Source organism: Lutra lutra, chromosome 3 (assembly GCF_902655055.1).
Source record: "Lutra lutra chromosome 3, mLutLut1.2, whole genome shotgun sequence".
NCBI lineage: Eukaryota > Metazoa > Chordata > Mammalia > Carnivora > Mustelidae > Lutra > Lutra lutra.
The window spans coordinates 19,242,306-19,266,116 of NC_062280.1; the positions used below are offsets into that span (position 1 = coordinate 19,242,306).

Genomic DNA, 23,811 nt, shown 5'->3' on the forward strand with positions numbered 1-23,811 from the left:
GTAAGCCAGTGATGGTAAGCCTTCAACCATAAAAGACAATTGTCTTTAAATCTCAGCTAATTTTAAGCTAATAAATAATTATAGCTTGGTATATCCAGGCATTGTTCAGAGGCTTAATTCTGCCACCCTCTAGTTGAATACTAGGTCTTACTGAATACTGAAAAGTAGGCCTGAACTGATGCGGAAGTGTTCCGTGTATCTTTGGTTGGATCTAGCCAGTACACTGTAAGTTGCTGATTCACGACCCCCCCATATGGCTGTAAGACTATATCTAATTAAAATTTTTAAATGTTTCACACTAATATTTTCAAAAGCAAGCCAAAATATATTCATACTAGAAAAAAAATTAATGAGGAAAGTGGGAGCAAATATAACCCAAAGCTTTACCAACTGATCTATATTTTGGTGCATTTTCTTTCTATTCTTTTTATGGCTCCTCAGTATAGGTTTTGGTCAGCACTGACTTTGATTATTATGTAATATATACCATAGTATACCCTACTAGTAGTGGCCTTAAAAGAGAACTTTCTTCCATTTAGAGTAGAAGTATTTAAATGAATTCATTTTCATTTTACATGCTGTATTTATTGAGATTCTTAAAATACGTATTAACTGAATAGCTTTAAAGAACATAACAGTGTTACATATAGTTGAACATTTCTGGCTTGAAGCAGAATTTAGTGATACTTTTCAAAAACAGAAGGTCTAGGACTTTTTGTTAGTAAGAGGTAAATGACTTTGTAGGAAAACATCTGAAACAGACAAAGTGGTGTTTTTATATACCATGTGGATATTTCTGATTATTGGCTACTGGCAGCTTTTAAATGCTCTGTATTTTAAAAAGTAAACTAGATTTTTTTCCCCCTGCCCCATTTGTCGTGTATTTGAGGGGGATGCTGACAGGAGAGTGTGACAGCATGGCGAATGCTATTTTATATTGATAAGAGGAAGGAAGGCTCATCTGAATTAGTAAAAAAAAAAAAAAAAAGAAAGAAAAAGAAAAAACACAACAAACCAAGATTTAAATTGTTGGCATCCTTTGGTATCGAACGCTGCTATTACTTTTAACTACTTACAGTGACTGGGATTTGTTTATTGGTCTTACTTTAAGGAAGAGAATTGTCCTAACATAGTTTAGGCTATTTCAGTATTTGACTATTGCTATATACTTGGGCTCAGGCTCTTCACAGATAAATGGATACTTCTAAAGTGTTTTAAAGATGGTTTATTCTATGGAGGGTCTCCAAAAGTTCATTGTCACCTCTCTGACACTACTGCAGACAAATCCTCATTAATTTGTAGTAAGATTTACCTTCCAGTTGTAACTGATTTTAAATAATTTGTCAGTTAATTGAACTCCTACTAATTTGTCCCAGATTCTGTGTTCAGTAGCTGGAGGTAGGAATAAGAGTCCTCCCTTCTCTGAAGAAGCTTACTTTTTTTAGGAGGGGAGGGGACACCCTCAAGCAGTTGGTAGCATGTAACAAGTGGCAGATTAGATGTGTGAGCATACAGAAAAAGAAGTTTTGTGGTGTGACTGCTGGCAAAGATATCCTGGAGGTAGATAGGGTCAAGCTTTCTGGGACGAGGAGAAAGAAAAAGGCATTGTAGGCATAGAAAGCAGCATGAGGGAGGCAGGAATTTGTGATGAATATCAAGTAACTTACAGAATAGAATTAATAAAATTTTTAAATGAATGGAAAGTCCTCTGAGGTTCTCACTTAAGTAATATGATGGCAGTCTTATTTAAACATGAAGTTGAAGTGAAGTTCTCATAAGCTGTTTTATCTGTTTTTTTGGATGTGAGAGAATATTAATGCAGTATTCTCTTGCCCTCCGGATAAGGAACCTGAGGCCCAGAGACACCTATGGCCCCCTTAGCTTATTAATGATAGAGCAACCCTGGCACAGACAGCCTCTGACTCAAGAACATTTGTTTCATCACACTGTCTCCTGAACTGATACATTTATTATTGGTTTTCATTTTCTGCAATAAAATGTTCTTGCATCAATATTATATAAAGCATTACATTTCATTGTAGTAAACGAATAGTAAAAATAGAAAGTCTCAGCTGCTTTTCATAGCTTAGGAAAAAGAAAACCACTGAAATCTTATTCTAAGCTTCTTACGTTAATGTACAGGGAATTTATAATACGTGGTTGCCAGGTTTGATAATAGGTAATTTATCAAGGGCTGTAGTTTATAACCCATTCCTTAAATCCCATCTGGGAAGTTAGAGCATCCACTGTGTTTCCCATAGAGCTGCACAGGATAGCACACTCAAGCAGTTCATGAAGTATAAGAAAAATCTTAATGCTTTATCGTTTGACATTTTAACCGAGGAAAAAAACACACTTTTATAGGTTTAACTTACTGTGACATTTTCTTCTATTTCCCTTCCCCTTCAGGTATCTCCAGGGCAGCTTACTAAAAAGTATAGCTCATGCTCAACAATATTTCTAGATGACAGCACAGTCAGCCAACCTAATCTTAGAACCACAATAAAATGGTGAGTACAACTAGGTTGCCAAGGGCTGAGTGACAGACGCCCCCCTCATGCTAAAAGCATCCTAGCCATACTTGATCTGATTTAAGTCATTTGATTGTCCTTTTCAGTAATCAGGTTAAGAAACTGGTGTCTATTTTATATTGCTTTCCAGGACCTCAGTCTGAATATCAGTTTCCATTTTAATCTTAGAGTGCATGGTAAAGGGAAAGCCAGTTAGCAAATTAAAAAATCCCAGGAAAAGTATACCTCTTAATTAATACATTTCCGTTGTTAAGACATTGTTAAACATAATGAGGAGATGGAGAGGCGCTTTTTATTGGATGTTTCTCGAAGTATTTATGAGTTACAGGCCTTAAACAATGTATACTACTTGGAAGCTACTCTTGAAAGAAGGAACAGTTTGTCCCCTACTGGCACCAGAGTGTATCTGCATTTAAATTTAATTGAATTTTTGTCAGATTTTCCCCATGATTCATTTTTTTTCTCCCTCTGCACTACTGCTGTAAGAAAATTAACTTCTCCTTCCTATCTCCCAAAGAGGGGGAAAATATACCAAGTCAGTCTTGAACAAATTCTCAAGCTTAATTTCTTTATGGATGAAATTTTTCCTCAACTGAAAATTATAATTTAATAAGTATACTTAATTTTAACTTTATATATGTGTATCAATATAGAAATATATCTCTAGGACATTATATCAGTCCATATATAAGAAAACCGCAGCAGAGAACAATGAAAGAGATGGTTTTGGAAACATAGCTGTGGTCAGGTTTATACTTCAACAAACATGAACAGTGTTACGATGATGGAAACTATTCCTTAATTTCCAGGAGCACCTTATAATCCACAATTAGGGTTGCACTTTTAGAACACCCCAAGATGAACCTTTCAAGCTTGTTTAAGGGAGAGGATAAGCCCAAAACTGGATATGCAGAGCTTCCTGACTTCATGGAAATTGGCCAAAGAACATTATTAACATCTCTTTGGGACATGAGTGTTGATTTTCCAGAACACAGTTTAGAACACTACTTCAAAATACTAATATTCTCCTCTTGAATTTTATTTTTCAGTCTTAAAAACAACTGGCTTATAAACTTAATTTTGTTTCTTATGTACCAGCTTTGTCAGCTAATTAAACTATCGGTAACTTCTACTTTAATTATAAACAGCAAGTTTACAGTCATTATAATGTAACTTTTCTTTCTCTCTTATAACAGCAGAGATCAAATTTGTATTTCAGCAAAAACTGAGTGCCAAAAGTCTAAAGTCCTGAGCTTTGGCACCTAACAAGTAATCACTAAATGTTTTTATTCAGCCAAGACACTAAATCCATGTGTAAAAAACAAAACAAAACTCTACTTTGGCTAGAGTCCCCAGTCTAATATTTTAGTACATAATTCAAAAGTGGTTTTAAAGATTAACCTTGCTCAGACAAGTAGGTTTCATGCTTATTTTTCCCTACTTGGCCTAATTTGTAGAAGTACAGTAAATTTAATTTGCTTTCATTAAGTTTTAAAAATAATTCAGTGCATTTATTGATGAAATTAAATGTTTACTGAGAAAATAATAGGGCAAATTGGTTTTTAGGAATGATTTTGAAAAATGTTTACATTGGGGTAGTGCATTGTTCTCAGTGGGGGGAGCCATATTAGAATCACTTGTGCAACTTTTTTTCAAAAATCTGTTTCAAAATACATGCATTTTCCCCTCCCCTACCACACTCTCACAAGCCTTTTGATAGGCTGAGGAAGGATACGAGGCATAATTGTATGAATGAAAGCTTCCCGAAGGATTCGTTCATTCCCAGATTTTGTGGCACGTTGCAGTCACCTGGGGAACTTTAAAAGCCAATCTAATGCCCAAGTCATACCCAGTGTCAGTAACATTAGACCATCTGGAGGTGGAAGCCAAGCAGTTTTTAAAAGCTCCTCAGGCAATCCAGTGTGCAGCCAAGATTGGAGAGAACCACTCCCTGGTTAGAGTGTGGGAGAACGAGAACCGCTTCTGACCAACTGTGGGACCTTGGGCAAGTCAGTTTTAAGCCTTGGTTCCTTGTGTGTTAGATGGGTTGTTTCATTAAATGCTAAGGCTTCATGGTCCTTTTCAGCATAGAACTTTGAATTCTGTGATTTTAAAATCAAATTGAAGATGAAACTGTTTGAAGCACTATAGAAGTATCCATCTTTGATTCTAATAGCATGTTAAGCCTTTTTACAAGTGCTCGTATTCTATAGACCTAATTCTAAAATTCAGATTTGCCTTCCCTCAATTGTGTTGAGCTTCATTTTAGACATTTTGAGGGCAAAGGGAAGCATATAACTTAACTAAGAGAACCCCTTTGTTGCCTGTACAAAACATCTGTGAATAACTTAGGAATATAGTAACTTAAAGAGTGTCTGAGGACTTATATCTATCTGTTCATTAATATTTAATTTGGAAATACCTGTCATTAAATATTTTATTTTATAGTATTATGCTGCATTGTTAGCACTGCTTATTTCGGGGTAACTAGACCTATTGTTGATTTCGTCAGTACTTATATTTGCTATTAAATTTTCTAATTATGATTTTAAATTATTTTATTTGGTATGGAACACTTTAATTATCAACTTTTAGGGAAACAATGAAAAGTGGGTGGGTTTGGTGGATAGAAAACTAAATCAATCAAAATGTAGGGTCTAACTTTTTCTTTAATACAAAACTTATCTTATGGCTTAAATTTAAGCATGTGTACAAACAGATAGAACTTGTATAGGAGGAGGAAATATTCTGTGGGTAGAGGCTCAAATGACAGGAAAATGTGTAATAATTTATATATTATAATTATGGACCAAAACAGGTTTTCTAACAGTTGGTCCTCCTTTTTGCCAAAAGCCAAAGGACTAAAACAAGGGGGAAAGTGCCCATATGAACTGTTGTGAATTAGAGGATTTCAGGGCCCCGGGGCCCCTGGAAGGATCCTGTCTCCCTCCCAACCCCTTTTAAAAAAATGACTTAATGCCTAACGTGATAAAATCAATTGTTACAATTTTCTTTTTCCTTCCACAGTGTGACCTTAGCAATATATTACCACATAAAGAACAGGTGAGCTCTTTTAAAACCTGTCTTGTTATTCCAGCTCCTTAATTTGCAAGATATCAAGTTTAGTGTTAGGTAACGAGTATAAATATTATTAGAATGAACTTGTAGAGTGCTTTTATTACACTATTGAAGACCCAAGGAGTATTTGTTCCTGTGGGTTATATTAATATTTACTGTATTAGATATAAAATTTGAGAATTTAAAAAAAATTAAATACACTGTGTATCAAAACAGGGTTTTTATGGCACTGTGGAAGTTTTGAGCGAGATAATTCTTTGTTGTGGAGGGTTGTCCTGTGCGTGATAGATGTTTAGCAGTCTGCCTGGTCTCTACTCACCAGATGCCGGTAGCACATCTCTCTCCCTCCACATTGTGTCCCCAGACATGGCCAGGTGTCCCCTGGGGAACAGTCACCCCGGATTGGGAACCCCAGTGTTAACATAAATCATTTTTTTTTTTTTTTATTAAAAAGTAACTTTTCCACAACAACAAAGTTGAATGAAAAGTATGTCATCAATTTACAGTTTTACAAATCTCTTTACTTTCTGGCTTAATAGAAGACAGCTCATTCTCATATCCTGTCTTCCGTGGTTTGTTTTGAAGAAACAATATGAAGACCCAGCCTTGTTTAGATACAGAGTTGGGAAAAGGTGCACTTTTAAAACCTTCAGATATTGTGGATATGCTATGATACTTTACTAAAAGTCCACAAGTGCCAGTTTCTTAGGTTATAAGGGAAATATATATATAATGGAATTTTAAATCGTATCAGTGAACTTATACTCTGTTAATATCTTGCACACTGAATGGATCTTTTACCTGTATGTAGTTTTAGAATATTATGCATTGGTCAGCTGGAAAGTACTAGTACACATTTCTTTATACAGTGTCAAAAACTCACTTCTGTTAGTATCACCACCTGTCTTATCAGAAAAGCCTTTAAGTATTGAGAAGCTATCAAGCTTTTTTTTTTTTAAAGATTTTTTATTTATTTATTTGATAGAGAGAGATCACAAGTAGACAGAGAGGCAGGTAGAGAGAGAGAGAGAGAGGGAAGCAGGCTCCCTGCTGAGCAGAGAGCCCGATGCGGGACTCGATCCCAGGACCCTGAGATCATGACCTGAGCCGAAGGCAGCGGCTTAACCCACTGAGCCACCCAGGCTCCCGAGAAGCTATCAAGCTTACAGTAGATGAAGCTCATAGTAAAAGGTATAAGTTTTCCCAAAATCCTGATTTTTTTTTTTTTTTTTAGCTTGATAGCCTGAATTTTATCACTGGCAACAAATACTTTATTTTTCTTGACGTTTCAGGCTCACTTTGTTCATTTCCTTTTTTTTAAGATTTTATTTATTTATTTGAGAGAGAGAGAGCAGGAGCACAGGAGGAGGTGGAGACGGAGCTCCTGCTGAGCAGGGAACCCAATGCAGGGCTCAAGCCCAGGACCCTAATCATGACTTAACTGATTGAGCCACTCAGTTGCCCCACTTTGTTCATTTTTTTTTTTAATTTTTAGATTTAATTTTAAGTAAACTTTGTATCCAACATGAGGCTTGAACTCAAAGCCCTGAGATCAAGAGTTCCGTGCTCTACTGATAGAGTCAGCCAGGCGCCTCTCACTTTGTTCATTTTTAAGTAGTACCTTAAAATGGGGCGCCTGGGTGACTCGGTCATTAAGCCTCTGCCTTCAGCTCAGGTCATGATCTCAGGGTCCTGGGATCGAGTCCCTCATCGGGCTCTCTGCTCTGCGAGAAGCCTGCTTCTCCCTCCCCTACTCCTCCTGCTCAAGTTCTCTCTCTTGCCGTGTCAAATAAATAAATAAAATCTTTAAAAAAAGAAGAGCTCTGTGGAAAAAGTGGCTTGTTCGATTCACAACAAAGTCACAGGTTCTTTTCTTTCCTTAACTGTCTTGCAGCATGCAGAAGTGTTTCATAAAGATTTTCTAATTTTTCAGAATATTAGAAGGATCAAGGTTTAATAACACTGTTAAATCTTACTGCTTTATCAAGGATGTTCTTAAGTAGAACACAATTTTTTTCAACTGCAAGCGGCAGGGAGGACTGGCGCGGCTGGGTACCACTACCTTGGTTTATGTGCAAAAACAAGCAGTTTTATTCCCTTTTATTTCGTCTGCAGTCACTGCAGATGTCAAAGGTGTATGAGCAAGTAAGGTCTTTAGTATTCCTATAAAAACAGTTTTGACTTCATGAGCCTCTGAAAAGGGGAGCCGCACACCTGGAGAACCACTGTCTAAATGGGCAAAGTGTATTACTGCAGTGACCTTTTATATGAAAAGACTGGTCTCTCTTAAAATTTAAGAAAAAATTACATTTTTAACTCCACCAAACTATTTAAGAGCGACTAGAAGAAATACATGGTAATATATAATATAGAGAGCTACAGAGAGAAAAAAAAAAACAGGGAAAAAACATGGATCTCATATTCACATTTATTAAATTCTAAAGACTTTTTGCCCACCACTACTGGTTTATAAAATGTTCTTATGTATTCCAGTGTGCAGTTAGAGGAGTGAAAATATATTTGGTTTGCTAGCATTGCCTGTGAGGGAAATTCAGTGTTCTGAAAGGCACCTCTGGCTTGGCTGGTCGTGGTAGAAGAGATTTCATAGAGGTCAGGAAACCCTCTGAAGGCCAGAATGCAAAAGAATTTGTAAAATTGTTTGCTTTTGTTGAAGGTTAAGCTTCTTCCACTCCCCTCTCTAATCCCAGCAGGTACTTTACAAAGATATTAATTCCTATATTAATTTTTAAAACGCATGTTCTTATTTTATAGAGATGCAAATAGATCCTTGGATATTTTTGATGAGAGATCACATCCACTCACAGTAAGTGTCAGTTTTATTGAAGTTGTATTTTTCTCTCATGCAGTTGCATTTATTTCATACTGATTTGATTTGAAATTACCAGGAGAAAATTACTCCCTCCAGCTTAAAGTCAAAATCATCTTTTTTTTTTTTTTTTTCTTAAAGGTTTTATTTATTTATTTGACAGATAGAGATCACAAGTAGGCAGAGAGACAGGCGGGATAGGGGGTGGGAAGCAGGCTTCCTGCTGAGCAGAGAACCTATGCGGGGCTCGATCCCAGGACCCTGAGATCATGACATGAGCCAAAGGCAGAGGCTTAACCCACTGAGCCACCCAGGCGCCCTTGAAGTCAAAATCATCTTAAGTTTTCTTCCCTACCCCATGTTGTGTCTAATCATCTTACCAAAGGAATCATGTATTAGGGATATACGAGAGCAAGAACTGAGCTGCAGCTTTGTAGAATTAGCTAAAGTGAGTAAATGTACCCAGACAACAGAAAATGTATCTTTTTAAAAGATAATTTTCAGTAACTGCAAACAGATTAAGTATTTGCAAATAAACCTAACAAATATGTTGTGATCTCTCTGAAGAAAATTAGAAAATGATTTAAATGTTAAATCCTTTAAAATAACAGGGAGGCTGGGTGGCTCAGTGGGTTAAGCCTCTGCCTTCGGTTCAGGTCATGATCTCAGGGTTCTGGGATCAAGCCCTGCATTGGGCTCTCTGCTTGGTGGGGAGCCTGCTTCCCCCTCTCTCTCTGCCTGCCTCTCTGCTCACTTGTGATTTCTCTCTGTTTTTTAAACTTTTTAAGATCTTATTTATTTGACAGAGAAAGCACAAGCGGGGGAGCTGTCGGCAGAGGGAGAAGCAGGCTCCTCGCTGAGCAGGTAGCTCGACGTGGGACTCAATCCCAGGACCTTGGGATCATGACCTGAGTCAAAGGCAGACGCCCAACCAACTGAGCTACTCACGCATCCCTAAAATAACAATTTTAACTTCCTTAGTTAATGACAGTTTACTCCCTCAGGTGCTCTCACCACGTGTGGCTGGTGACTATTACATAGGTCACACTTAAAAGTCTTATGGTTACAGGGAACAAACTGTTTTTCTTTCATTTTTTTAAAGATGATTTTATCAGAGAGAGAGTGCACATGCCTACACGTGCAGATTGACAAGCAGGGGGAGGGGGAGAGAGAGAATCTCCCCCAGAGTCCCTGTTGAGTATAGAACCCCATGAAGGGCTCAGTCTCCCCACCCTGAGATCATGACCTGACTGAAACCAAGAGTTGGATGCTTAACTGACTGAGCCACTTGGGCAGCCCAAAATTGTTTTTTCAAAGCTGATTGCAGAGAATTATAACGTGTGATCAACCAGACTCTTGAGCCTAAAAATAGTTTTACATATAGATAGAAAGGAATATATATATACGTTTTCTGAGGTCATGCCTGTATTTTTCTTTAATGAATGTGGTGGTACGTATTGAATCACTATAGTATTTTAAGATCCCATTGTTTATATCTAAACCACTAAAAGACATGTCATCCAATCAAAATCATTTTGGGAGCATGGGCCCAAATGTAAAGACTGCAGTATTATGGGCATTTAAGTACTTTTCCTCTGTGGATACTTAAACTGCATTTTTTTCCTTCTTTCAGAGAGAAAAGGTTCCAGAGGAATACTTTAAGCATGATCCTGAACACAAATTTATTTACAGATTTGTTCGTACTCTTTTCAGTGCCGCACAGCTAACAGCCGAGTGTGCAATAGTAACTTTGGTAAGATAGCTCTTCTTTCGTACATCCTCGTTCTTCAATTTCAATCTTACGGCACAGGGTGTGGTCCTGCTTTTCACATAAAAATAGGTTCCTGAAATGATCATCAGAAGTTTATTAAAAGAAACTTATTGAAAGTAAAGTACACACATTCAAACTTAGTATCATTATTTTTCAGAACATTGCTGTTGCTTTTCTCATCACAGAAGCAGGAGAGATTTCTGGTTTCTCCTTCCACACCTCTCAGTACACAGATGTACACTCAGTGCACACATGTGCACACTCAGGTGGTGTGCTGGGGGACCACAGGCAGTAACAGAACCGTCTGGTCCACAGGCAGAGACTCATTTGGTGTAGATCTAAGCTGAGGCCCATATTATTTCGGTATTCCCCACACAATCCTCATGTGTGTCTTGATTGAGAACTGTTGCCCTAAATTCTCTGTTCCTTGGGTGATGGGTGTTCATCCATCCCTGGTGTCCTTTTGAGCCTGCCTGTGAAGTTGCCCAGGATTATAGCGCCGGAAGTACTTCTAAGGACCTTTGTGTTATCCATACAGAATTCCTGTGGTAAGATTTTATCATTTGAAAAATAAATTCTATTTAAGTGAGAGACAGCTGGGGTTATTTTCACTCCTCTGTACAGCAGACCTATAGGGGAAAGTTAACTATCTGGAGGGAAAGTTAACTGTCTGGAGGGAAAGAATACTTAGGTCAGTGCCTGTATTCCTTTAGTATCCAGTTAGAATTCAGGAGAGGAGGCTTCTGTTTTTGAGTAGAGACCCCTCAGTGGGCACTCGGGCCATTTCTTTGCTCTACAGACCATTCAGAGTGGTTAATCCAGGCTGGAGAGAGGCAGAGTGGTTCTCCCACATGGGGAGCAAGACGATGCCAGAAGGAGAGCATCTGGGTTGGAGTTGGGGAGTTCCTTGTAGACAGGTTAAACGTGACATGCCCGTGAGACAGCAGAGTGACACTGTCTAGTCATCTGTTGAATATATGAAACAGAGCATGAATCCGAGCTAGGCGTAGGGAATGAAGAGTAGTAGCTGTTCAAATGCAGAGAAAAGTAGAGAATAAAAAGTAGATCGAAGCTAGATCTGTAAGGACTACTAGCATTTAAGGGACACATCCTCAGAAGAGTGGCTAGAGAATGGTAGGACCCAGGAGGGAATAATAAGAAATGCCAAGATAGGAGAGGTTCAAGGAGAGTGGGGTCGGAAGGCCAAATGCTGCCAACCAGTTGCCCATCGTGTACCCACTGAATACCAAGTCTGCGCCACTAAGCATTGGGGGACAGAGGAGAAAACAGATGGAATACAGTTTTTGCCTTTGTCTAGCTTATGTTCCAGCAGGGAAGAGATAAGTTGTTTTTTTCATTTGCTTTTTCAAAAGAGTGTTACCTAAATGTTTCAGGTAGTGGTAAATACCAGGAAGAGAAAGCAGCATGAAGGAGTAAAGTGATCGGAGGGGCTCTCCATTGTAGATAGCATGATCAGGACGAGCCTCTTGAAAGAGGTAGCACCTGATCCATGAGGAAGATGATGAACTCTGGCATTACAGGCAGAGGGGCAGATGCAAGACTCTTGAGATGGGAGCACGTTTTGTGTATTTAAGGAACAGTGAGGTGGCCAGTGTCAGAGGAAGAATGAGGGGAACAACATGCGAGATGAGGTCACAGCAAGGCAATGCGGTATCTTTTGGGGCCTTGTAGCTAGCAGACCGGGAAGAAGGGAAACTGTCATGGTTTGATGGAAAGCTCTGGTAGGTCTTGAGCAGGAGTATGAAGTGCTCTTCATTGAAGAGGCTGTCCTTGCTGCTTTGGGGACGGTGGACTGTAGGCGGGAGTCAGCGTGGAGGCGGAGAGTTAAGGAGGCAGTGACGGTGATATAGCCGAGAAGTGACAAATAGAAATCTGTCATATCACCAGTGAAGACAGAAATAGCAAAAACTGCTGGCGGATTGGAACAGGATTAAGTCAAATGGAGGCCCCAGCAACAAGGCCAGTAGTATTGCCCTTTAGGTTACTAGGAAAGGCTTGGGGAGTGCAAAGTTGGGCTGAAGGCACAGAGGACCTCACGAGTGACAGCTGCAGAGGGCAGACTCTCACAGGTGAGGAAGCTGATGGGAGGTGAGAAGCCAGCATGAGGCATTTTGTGTGAGCAGAATGAGAGGAAGTGGGGTGGGAGGATGGGGGCAGTGGGCAGTGGGCAGTGTAAATCTGTTCGTATTGGGGGAAATCTCTCAGAGAGAGGGAAGAAAATTCTTCAAAAAGAAATTGTGTAAACAGTTTTGCACAAGTGGGATGGGATCATCCAAGAGTTACTTAAGTGAGAAAAAGAAAATCTCATTCCCACAGACACAGGAGAGCTAGTGGTATCATTGAGGCAGGGCGAATTCACAAGTTTCCCAGTAAAGAGGGTAGATAGGAAGTTGAGAGATTGCCGGTGTTGTAGAAGTGCCTCTAATTATTCCCATAAAGTAGAGTTGAACCTTCTAGGTTCAACTCGTTCATTCTTAGGACACCTGAGAGAGCTGCATTTGGGGGAACGGGAGCCGAATTTCACTAAGGACATAAAATGTTCAAGAACCATTTGTTTTTAAAAACAGTTGAGTTTGGAAAATATTGGCAAATCTGAGCTGGCAATCAGACAGCCTCCAGACAATAAACACACTCTAAAATTGGATTTTTCTTGTCAAATGGCATATATACTCTTCTGCAGAGAACTCTTTGAAGTAACAACAAATTATCGCTTACCTCTGTAGTTACTCAGCTGTTAACTCTGGTCAGGGCTGGTGGAGCAGACATTTGATACTGTAAGGGAGATCCGTCCGGGAGTCCCCTCACAGTGGGTTCAGAGGAGTCCCAGGGTACAGAACCTGGGGCTCTGTTAGCACTTTAAAACCAACAGAATTGACTAAGCTGCAGTAACAAACAAATTACCGTGAAATGATGATAATGGAGATGTGAAAATGAGGGGATAGGAGAAGGACTATCCTTTGTATAAGTGTATGTTCCTTCGAGGGGGACTGCTTGACAGCACACCTGTTTGTACTTGCCGTCCTGCTGTGCCACACAGCGGCCACTGGGGGGCTCTCTTGCCCACCAGTTTCTGTCCTCAGGCTTCTGCCACAAAAGGATTACTTTGAAAAGGGGAAGGCAAAAATGTGCTTTGTATTATCCAGAGTTTTACATATTCAAGTATTATGTAAAATGACCATGTAATGAGCAGCCAGCTGTGGTACCTTGCATAGGGTAGGCACTCAAGGGCTTATTGAACAACTCGAATCTGCAATCAGTTGTATTGAATCAGTTCCCTTTATGAATGGGAAGGTTAATAACCCAGTGCCTGCCTTCAAGATGCCCTTTGCTGAGATGTCCATTCATTCCTGTGACAAAGGCTGGAAATTCACATGGGCAGAGTAGGCAACAGAAGTATCTGACCTACAACAGTGACCTGGCCTCTGGCTTTGGCTGGCGGGGCCAAGTCTTTGTAGACCTTTGTAGGAATAAAAGGCATGTCAAAAACAGATGAAATCTGTCATTCCTAACAGTTCTTATCACAGCACTTTAAACTGAACTAAAATCAAAGACCAGTGCTCTACTTTTGCAGGTTTACTTAGAAAGGCTTTTAACTTATGCTGAGATCGACATTTGTCCCACTAACTGGAAAAGAATTGTTTTGGGAGCCATTCTTCTTGCCTCCAAGGTTTGGGACGATCAGGCTGTATGGAATGTGGACTACTGCCAGATCCTCAAGGACATTACAGTTGAGGACATGTGAGTTTATAAGGTTTTGGTGAACTTTCTAACCATTTTCCAGTACCTCCATTGCTCTGGTAAAGTGTATATTTTAAGAAATATTTTTAAAGGTTACATTGTGCAAAGAACTGAAATAGGCATAAAATTACAGACTTCCTATCTAGCTACCATATAACAATTCATATTTCCCATCATTGATTGGTAGGTCTTGATGTGTTGTTTTAATAATCTGCTTGGTAAACTGATGTATATATATTCCTTTTTTGTTGTTAAATATTTTATTTATTTGACAGATCACAAGCAGTTTGAGAGGCAGGCAGAAAGAGAGGGGGAAGTAGGCACCCTGCTGAGCAGAGAGCCTGATGCGGGGCTCGATCCCAGGACCCTGAGATCACGACCTGAGCCAAAGGCAGAGGCTTAACCCAGTGAGCCACCCAGGCGGCCCTGAAGTATATATTTCTGCTGGGTTTTGGCATACATTTTACTGGCTTACGCTCAACACAGTATTATAAATATCTTCATGGCTTTCTTAAACCTGTCTACAGTTCGAGTCGATTTTTTTTTTACTTTTTTTTTTTTTTTAATTTTATTTTTTATAAACATATATTTTTATCCCCAGGGGTACAGGTCTGTGAATCGCCAGGTTTACACACTTCACAGCACTCACCATAGCACATACCCTCCCCAATGTCCATAACCCCATCGAGTCGATTTTAAAGAGGCCTATGGCCGACCTTTAAAATGTTTTGGCCACTGTTAAGGTCTTAGGTCCTCTAGACCATTGAGAGGTTATACCTTCAATCTGAGTCAGCTTTTGCCAGTCATTCTCTCCTTATCTGAAGTTCTGTTGTTACAGAAGCCGTGGTACAAAAGTAGCCACACGTATGAAGGTTTCAGATCCCAGTGTTCCTGCTTCCTCCCATACTAGGAGTATTGCACCTGTTTAAAAATAGGTCTGAGGAGTTAGGAAGCTCCTGTTTCTCAGGCAGTCCTGAAAAGCAGCACTGGGACATCACCAGTGCCCGTCGTATTCGAGAGTCTCCCGAGGCACTCAGCAACCACAGCAGCGCTTTGTGGGGCCTTCCATCCACCATGAGGGGGCTCCTTGCTGGTGGCGTGAAACACCAGACTTAACAAGGGCTTTTGATCTGGCCACCCTGGCTTCCGGGAAGGGCCCTGAGGGTGCAGAGTGCCCATCTGAGAGTGAAAATGTCTTTGTGGGTGGCATTTGGGAAAATGTGGAAGAACACGTCTTGATTATACAGAACAGCGTAGGAAGATTAAGATCATGGCAGGCAGTGGCAAGTTTGTTTTTGTTACCTTTGCCCGTTACTCTAGGTAAGATTGTCATTCAGAATTACTGAAATGCATATTTACAACTGAAATGAGGATACTTGTGACTAGAAGAGCCCAGTGATTGTTGGTGGTTGTCCAAATGGCTTTTGATAATAGTGGAAACTGAGTGGGCATGGAGATGTTGCTTGCAGCAACATGGTAGCAAATGGTGTAATGACAAATAATGGATTTGAAATAAATAAAAGTACTTTTGGAAGTTGCAGAAACTAAAGTGACTTTGATCACCACTGTCATCAGTCTGCAAACTCTGGTGCCTTGAAGGAAAAAAATTTGTAATCACAGACACTAGCCCTACCATGGTGGCACCTGAAATTTTCTCAAAACCTTCAACGAAGCTGGCTGGGGCTCTGATTCTAGCAAAAACCTCAGAACATGCTGGGAAGTGTGAGCTCGTGAGGATGAGTTTCCAGGAGCAGTGATGGCAGTGTCTGGCTACGGGAAGACCAGTTCCAAGCAATACTTTTTGTGTGTAAACAGAGAAGCACTAGGAGCTATGCTGATAATAATAGGCTGCTTTTGTTTATGATCTTTGGAAATTGGAAAGCATTACAACAAAGTGTTTAATACACATTTGTTTTGTCCCCCTGCTGTTGACTTCGATTTGTAGTAGTCTCATTTTGAGTCTAAATTGAAGAATTGGTGTCTATCAGGTTTTTCTTCAAACTTTCCAACATCTATGCTTTAGAATATATTCCCCTTCAAAAGAATAAGTTAAATTGAGCAGCTGCTATTCAGAAGATCTGCTGTGCCTGTAAATGGTGTGCTATTCAGCCATTTGGCTATTTAAAAAACAAAAAACCCAGAAGATGCGTATTCTATAGGCATAATGCTTCTCTCCAGTGATTAAACCTTTATTAATAGACATGTTAATCCTATGAAGTACTGTATTTCCACACAATTAAAATGTATTAGCGGAGAAAGTATAAAAGGGATAGTGAAGTGCATTTATTCCTGTAGTAATTTAAGTCCTGATTAGCTGATTATCAAAACATTATCTGATTTACATTTCTATAGACTTACAGCCATATGAACAGGAAATTAAATTTGGAAGTAGGTTCAATTGGGTTTAAAATTCAACAAATGAGAACTTCATCTCTGCTCATATTCTGAATGCTTTCCCTACCCTACAGGAGAACATCATTTGTTGACCTATCCAACAAATAAAATACTAAAACTTTAAAACCGAGAAACCAAATATGTTATAAAGTAAGCTACTCATGTTTGTTCGGGTACTTAGCATTTTTATGGAATTCTCTAAAGGATGACTGTGAAAGTGGTCAATTTGATATTTATTTAATATTGAGCAAGTGAGCCCGTATGGTCGTGTGGAGGAGACAAGGACTGCTCCCAGCACTTTCCCTTCCTGTTTTATTGAACTCGCCCCCTGCGGGTGTGCTCATTCTGTTCTGGCAAGAGGGTGGCGCCACATCTTGGGGTTGCATTCCCAACATGAGAGAAAGGCTGTTTGAGTCCAGTGTTCTACCAGAGGTCACATCTTGGTGAGTTTAGTCAAGCCAAGACATCTCTTTGATCGTTCTGCCCTCCAGAGTTTAAGAAAGTGCATCCTGTCCTATCAGAGTGACAATTTCTTGCTGTAGTAAAATGAAGGTGGACGGAGACGTGCATTTATGTGTGCCCTTTGACATAGCCCTATGCACTGGGGCAGGGGGAGGGGATTCCTTTTTCCATGCAATGTAGCTTATTTATTTATGTATTTATTTATTTATTTATTTGAGATGAATCCTTGTTGCTTCAAGAGTTTTTCCCCCTCAGAGATAATAGCAGTGACTCTCGATGGATCCATTTGTTGCCGTGGTGACGTGCCCACTCCTTTTGTTGGCGCGTCTCTACTTCAATAAGCCCCTTCCTGTTACTGGCCCGGTGAAAATGTCTGCAAGTTCTTCAGAGCTAATAAACAGCATACATCATTCCTTTCATCTGATCACTATAGCGGGGCCTTGTGAGCGAGCGTGGAGCATGAATCGTACAGCTGCACTAATGGAACTCTGAAGAATGAGCCCCTGAGTCAGCAGCAGGAGTGCCTAAGAGGGCCGTAACCTCTTCCCCCTTGTCCCAGGCTCCAAGTGCTGGGATGCAGAAGGGACCACAAATAGCCGCACCTTGTTTGAACGCTAGTGTACTAACCCACTGCGAGCCTCGGTTTGTTCCAAAACAGAATTCAGAGCCCTCCCCGTAGCTCAGGAGGAGATTTTTGAAGATAGCCCAGTTGACTAAAATTGTCTTGTGTTGGTTTTGTTGTCTCCTCCCCCAGGAATGAGATGGAAAGGCATTTTTTGGAGCTACTTCAGTTTAATATTAATGTTCCCGCCAGTGTTTATGCCAAATACTACTTTGACCTTCGCTCCTTAGCAGATGACAACAACTTGAATTTTCTATTTGCTCCTCTTAGCAAAGAAAGAGCACAAAACCTAGAGGTAAGGCTGTGAAATCGTTAGTTGGGGTTTTCTTTCGGCCACTAAAACCAGCATCTGTGGCTAAAGCTCATTAAGCAGTGATTAGCAAAATGGAAAGATTGCAATTAACAAATTGAAGAGTTTATTAACCCTTTGGTGGCATATTTCCTGTGTCTTTTATGATTTATGTAAGAATCTCACATTATTTTTAAAAGGTATGTAGATATTTCCTCTGTGACCATAATTCAGAATATTTCAGTCAAATTTAACCTTTTTTCAAATTTTACATGTTAATGGTTTTCCATTTGAACTTTATCCTTCCATATACTCATACAATTATATATATATATGATTTCTTACAATTATCCTTAATCATATCTATGTACATAATTTCTTATGATTGTATCCCCAATCATATCTACATACTTGCCATTCTTTTTTTAAGGTTTTCTTTATTCATTGGGGGAGAGACAGACACAGAGCAAGCATGAGGAAGGGGGGTAGCAGAAGGAGAGGGAGAAGCAGACTCCCCACTGAGCAGGAAATTTGACATGGGGGCTCCATCCCAGGACCCTGATCATGACCTGAGTCCAAAGGCAGATGCTTAATTGACTGAGCCACCCAGGTGCCCCTCTACTCACTGTCCTTAACAGTCTTTTACTCAGTTTGCAAATTCATGCCAGTGTTTTTTACAGATGCCACAGTTAGGTCCCATGAGTTCATTAGACAAGGCATCTGTGGCTCACCTGAGACTTAGACTGTATCTGTGTTTCAATTACTGCCGTAGAGAGCCTGTGGGTTTTTAATGAAAATGGTAAAGGATAGGAGACAAAGGAATTATGGTTTATGACTTATAGTGAGTTTACAGCAAAAGTATTCACAACTGAAATTTCGAGACACTTAAAATGGACACTTCTTGTAGTATCTTGGTGTAGTTCGCAGTCAGGTATTTTCTACCACGGTTAATGTGCAAGTGAAAGAGCACTTTTTGGTGCTTCGGTCATTAGACTTGTGACCTTCCAATAAGGTCCAGACATGCCTGCCCTGTTAGAATCTGCTTAGAGGACATAATAACCAATGAAGACTAGAAGCTGAATGGCTGAGAAACACTGGTGTTTGCCCAGGTTGATGTTCACTGTGTTGACGAACAGGTGGACAGGGAACAGGTGATATTGCTGGTAGGAGCCTACCAAAAAACCTTTGACATCTTTGGAACCCAGTTTGTAAATAAGCACATTCTTCCTTGCCCAGTGATCTAATTACAGCCTTTTAAGGATATTACCTTAGTGAATTGTCAGAAAGTGGCATCCCCAGAATCTGGGAATGTAGACCTCCACAATCCCTAGGAGCAGTAACTGTGAACTATGTGAAGGGGTATGGCTGTGTGACTTATCAGTGAGGCTTTTTGGTTTTTTTTTTCTTTTTTGCCCAAGGTTGGAATGCTTTTTTAAAATTTGTTCTTGTGTTCTCTTTGATTGACTTTCCCAGGCCATTTCCAGATTGTGTGAAGACAAATACAAAGACTTGTGTAGAGCTGCTATGAGAAGGTCTTTCAGCGCTGATAACTTCATTGGTATTCAGCGCTCTAATGCCATCCTCTCTTAAGGGAGAAGGGAGGGGTTGTAACATCATGAACCCCTCAATCTACAGGGACTGGAGAAATACCACCTCTCCTGCTCACAAACCAGCAAAGTTAGTATTTTCATCTAAAAGAAAGACCTCAAATTCAAGAAACTCATGGACCGCAAGGATTATGGTCACAGGAAAGAATGGGACCTTGTTAATGCAACACACTCTTTTGTCCTTTTTAATGTAAACAGAGTTACAAAAACCACTCCAAAGCAAAAGCTCCAACCCACACACGGATATCTGCTTACTATGTAGGCTGATAGCTGTGAACTAAGTGAGGTTTTTTTTTAACAGCTTAAATTTTTAAACTTTAAAGACACTAACTATATAACTTTTATGTTTTTCCTATTTTTCCTGCCCCTTCCCCCCATATTGCTGCATATTTCTTTAGCATCCATGCAGTATTACCAACCCTGAAAACATGGGACTCCTCTAACAACTCATAAAGCCACTTAGGAACAGACTGTAGCATTGTGTTAGGTATTGAAGGGTTCTTCCTACTTTATCACCGAAGCTGCTAGTCATTATTGGCAATCAGTTTAAACCAAAAAGCTGCTGGATAACACTTGTCACTCAAATTCTTTGCAAGCACTACTTATTAGCATATTAGTATGTTTAGGGTCATAAACAGAGAAAGTATGTTAGCGATGATTATCTACTTCTGTTGGGTCCACGCTGCATTTCTTGTGAACTATAATAATGGTGCTTCTCATTTTCTGATGATTTTCCTCTTTATTAAATACCTGTATTAAAAGACATTTTCACAACGCCAACCAACACGGTGGGCCAGTGGTAACAAACCGGCAGTGGAAAGGTGCCCTGAAAACCTTCGCGCAGCTTTAAGCTTTAACCTAGTGCGCTCGGGCCCTCTGGGGCACAGCTGAAGGATGAATGCTCCACACTGATCAAACACCATTTAAAAGTTCAGTTGTCTCTTGTAAACGTACCTACTTTTGTAAATTTTAAACACGAAGCTTTTCATTTTAGTGTTTTTGTTTCAGCCCCTCTTGAAGATGGCACACAGTGGCTGAAACCAAAAAATTAAAATGAAAAGCTTCGTATTTAAAATTTACAAAACTGGGTAAGTGTACAAGAAATAATTAAACTTTCAAATGGTGTTTTATCACTGTGTAGCATTCATCCTTCCACAGGTATCAAAGCTTAAAACTGCACTAAGCCTGGAGGGGTGCCTTGTGTTTTCACAGGTGCGCCCTCCCCTTTTTAAAATCGTTCTTTGCAGGGCTGTGCTGCTTACGCTGTGGTCACCAGAATTTCTTTTTCCTACATTTGTAAAGAGTATGAAGAGCAGTGATAATTCACATGTAACAAACCAGAAGGAACTGGACTCTGATAGTTGTCATCTGAAAGTAGGTGATCTGGAACAGCTCTAGCCTACCTGGTAACCTGGCTGGAGGGGGGCTCATTTCGAGTCCTGCTGTTTAAGAGGACCCCTCACCTCAGGCTTTAAAGGGCAGGGAGTTAAGTAATCAATCTTTTAGGAGATTGGTAATGATGTCACTTAAACTTGAAATGTTAAAAAAAAAAGTGTTCTTAACTATGTGAAATCTTTCTCCTACCTTCTCAAAAGTAATCCTAGGAATTTTGCCTGTATACATAGCATTTCTGGGCCAGGAATACTTTCTCTATATAGCAAGTCTTCATTATTATATTGAGTGCTGCAGGTTCCATCATTTTTAAAGGACAGACACACAAATGATAACAGTATATAAAATATTACAATCTACCACCTCAAAAAACATTGTTTATGGAGTTCGGAGCTTGGAGATTCAAGTATTGATTGCAGTTTTATTTTGAAAAGAATGCTACAACTTACGTGGTTTTTCTTCCTCATGTTTATATTAAAAGCTAATAAACTCTATTTTAATTAAAATACGGCTAGTGTGTTTGTAACCTTTCAGTTTACATAGCATTACATCTCTGCCTAACTTCAGTGCTTTCCTGTCCGCTCTAATGGTGAGTGGGGTCTTAAAGCAATTTCAAACTGAGCATGATTTGATTTGACCCTTGCCTCTAGCTAAGTATTGTCCTGTATTTCTTTGGCTTCTGCTCTTTTCAACCTGAAGATCAGTTAGTACACTTAAAATCACTGGCCACGGTACTCAGAGGCATTGCAGCTCATTATTGTGCCAAGACTGGAAGGTTAAATTAGGTAGACTATACCAGAGAGAAGGAATTACAAGAAATAGTGCATAAACAATGTGAGTTATATGAGGATTCTAAGCAGTTAAAACGTAGGAAAGAGGGGCGCCTGGGTGGCTCAGTGGGTTAAGCCGCTGCCTTCGGCTCGGGTCATGATCTCAGAGTCATGGGATCGAGCCCCGCATCGGGCTCTCTGCTCGGCGGGGAGCCTGCTTCCTCCTCTCTCTCTGCCTGCCTCTCTGCCTGCTTGTGATCTCTCTGTCAAGTAAATAAATAAAATCTTTAAAAAAAAAAAAAAAGTAGGAAAGAAAATAGAACTAGATTTGTGGTTGCTGTAAAGCGAAACAATCCACATATGTGGACTTTGAAATACTCTTTTCAAAGTTACATTTCAGTGAGAAATATGGCAGATCTTCATAAGGTTGAAGACCCTAGCCACCCAGGTTAAGCGAGGCTCTGTAAACCCTGAGAGTCTTGCTATATTTTCATCCACCTTAATTCACTACCTAAGGTCAAATCTTCAGCTGATCACTTTGTTCTTGATAAACTGCTGATAAGGTTAAATAATCTGATTTCACTTAGAAAGGCAATCTGTCACAAATCACTTAAGACTGTACCCTTTACCATGCCAACTACTAAGGAGAACTGCTGGCATGAGCAGTCAGAAGTGACAAAGATCTTGGGTGGGAGGCTGGACAGGACTAGCTTCAAGAACAAGTTGCCAGGATAGGCAGAATCACAAATTGTTCTTTCCCTTTTGGCTTTAATTCTAGAAGACAGTACAGCCATCTTGGTAAATGGGAAATTGAGTCAACTTGGGGTAAAAGTAATATACATCCCCAAAAGCTCATAGGTTCTCTGACAATGGGCATGGAAACTGGTCACAAGTAGGGTAGTAACTATGGCAGTTTTCTCAGGGCTTTATACCTAGGAAGAGTTTGTTCCCTAAATAAGACTATAAAAAAATACCTCAACTTGTTTATCTTCGGTTTTAGTTTTTTTCCTTATTGGAATACTAACTTCGGTGAAACTTTTAACTGATATATTGTGAGCTGAGTTTTTAAGTATTTACAAGGAAAAGACAAAAGTCTGAAATGTATGTCTGACCCAAATGAAATTGCCATTTTTGTAGGTCAAAAATGGCTGTTCATAAGCAGTTCCACATAGCTCTGCTAAGACATTTGTAAGGCCTAATGCTTCTGGTTAAAGAGAAACTTTCTCCGTGCTAAGATTTCATCTCAACCTTCTTCTTGACATTGACATTTACTCTTAACGTACCCCATGTATGCCCGTATACTATTGAAATCCAATACCACTGAATCTTGGTTTTATAAGAGTTCAGTGTTCATTGCTTGGTTTATTTTTCCTATATGTATAAATACCCTATTCCCTGAATTCCCTTAAAAAATTCCCTTAAAAGAATGCTGAAGCCAGTATTTATGGGAGAACCATTCACTCTATATAGGCATTATACAATGTTTTTGGATAAGCTGAGCTGCAGCATACAAGTTAGCCAAAATCTTTCATCACCAAGACTTCTCTCTACTCACATGTGAAATGCAAGAGAGCAAACGATCTAAGAGACCTTCAGCAAAGCCAATTCCCGCAGATCACACGTGCAAGCAGCTTGGTTTCAGAGGCAATTTTTCACTACTTTTAAGAACTTGTAATTAATTTGATACAAATTTTAAGAATACCAGTTTGTGGTTGGGGATCTCTAGGGTGCAGAAAGAATTAAGAATGAAATAATATAGAAATGAAGAGGAATCTAACAACAAATGAGAAAAGGTTAACATTCTTTTAAGAAGGAGTAAGGTTTTAATGATTATAACTGCTAAGAAAGGAACTAAATCTGAATGGATTAGAGAAATTCGGTGATTGCCTTAGAACCCAAGGTCCTCAAGAAGAGATCAATGGCATCCACTTCAAGACCTCAAATTATTCTGCTAGCTGCTTGTTTTTGGGTGGTTTTTTTAGAGGTGGGGAGAGAATCTTAAACAGGCTCCACACCCAGCCCAGAGCCCAAGGCAGGGCTTGATCTTGGCACCCTGAGATCATGACCTGAGCCAAAATCAAGAGTTGGATGTTTAACTGACGGAGCCACCCAGGTGCACCCACCAGCAGCTTTTTCTTAAAACATCTATTCCTTCATCTTACCACTCTCAGTTCTACAAACCTTCTAGCCCAGATGGGAGCCCCATTATCTCCTCACTTTGGAACAGTTTCAAAAGCAGATCTTCAGTGTGTCCCCCTCCCACCTCTGATTAGGGTCCTCCCTCAATAAGATCATCTCCCCTCTGCTAG

General features: G+C 39.7%; 1 protein-coding gene across 2 annotated transcripts in view; it reads left to right on the forward strand.

Annotated features, from left to right (window-relative positions):
• CCNYL1 (cyclin Y like 1) overlaps positions 1–21,238 on the forward strand; it is a 37,657-nt gene extending 16,419 nt beyond the window's left edge. Inside the window, exons 4-10 of one of the 2 annotated variants that reach the window (XM_047720871.1) lie at positions 2,410–2,510; positions 5,559–5,594; positions 8,382–8,433; positions 10,070–10,189; positions 13,800–13,966; positions 17,577–17,739; positions 19,207–21,238. In XM_047720871.1, coding sequence (XP_047576827.1) covers positions 2,410–2,510; positions 5,559–5,594; positions 8,382–8,433; positions 10,070–10,189; positions 13,800–13,966; positions 17,577–17,739; positions 19,207–19,323 — 756 coding nt within the window. In that variant the 3' untranslated portion in view covers positions 19,324–21,238. The remainder of the gene's footprint in view (positions 1–2,409; positions 2,511–5,558; positions 5,595–8,381; positions 8,434–10,069; positions 10,190–13,799; positions 13,967–17,576; positions 17,740–19,206) is intronic. The other variant, XM_047720872.1, reaches the window with a different exon arrangement.
• Positions 21,239–23,811: the final 2,573 nt, after the last annotated feature.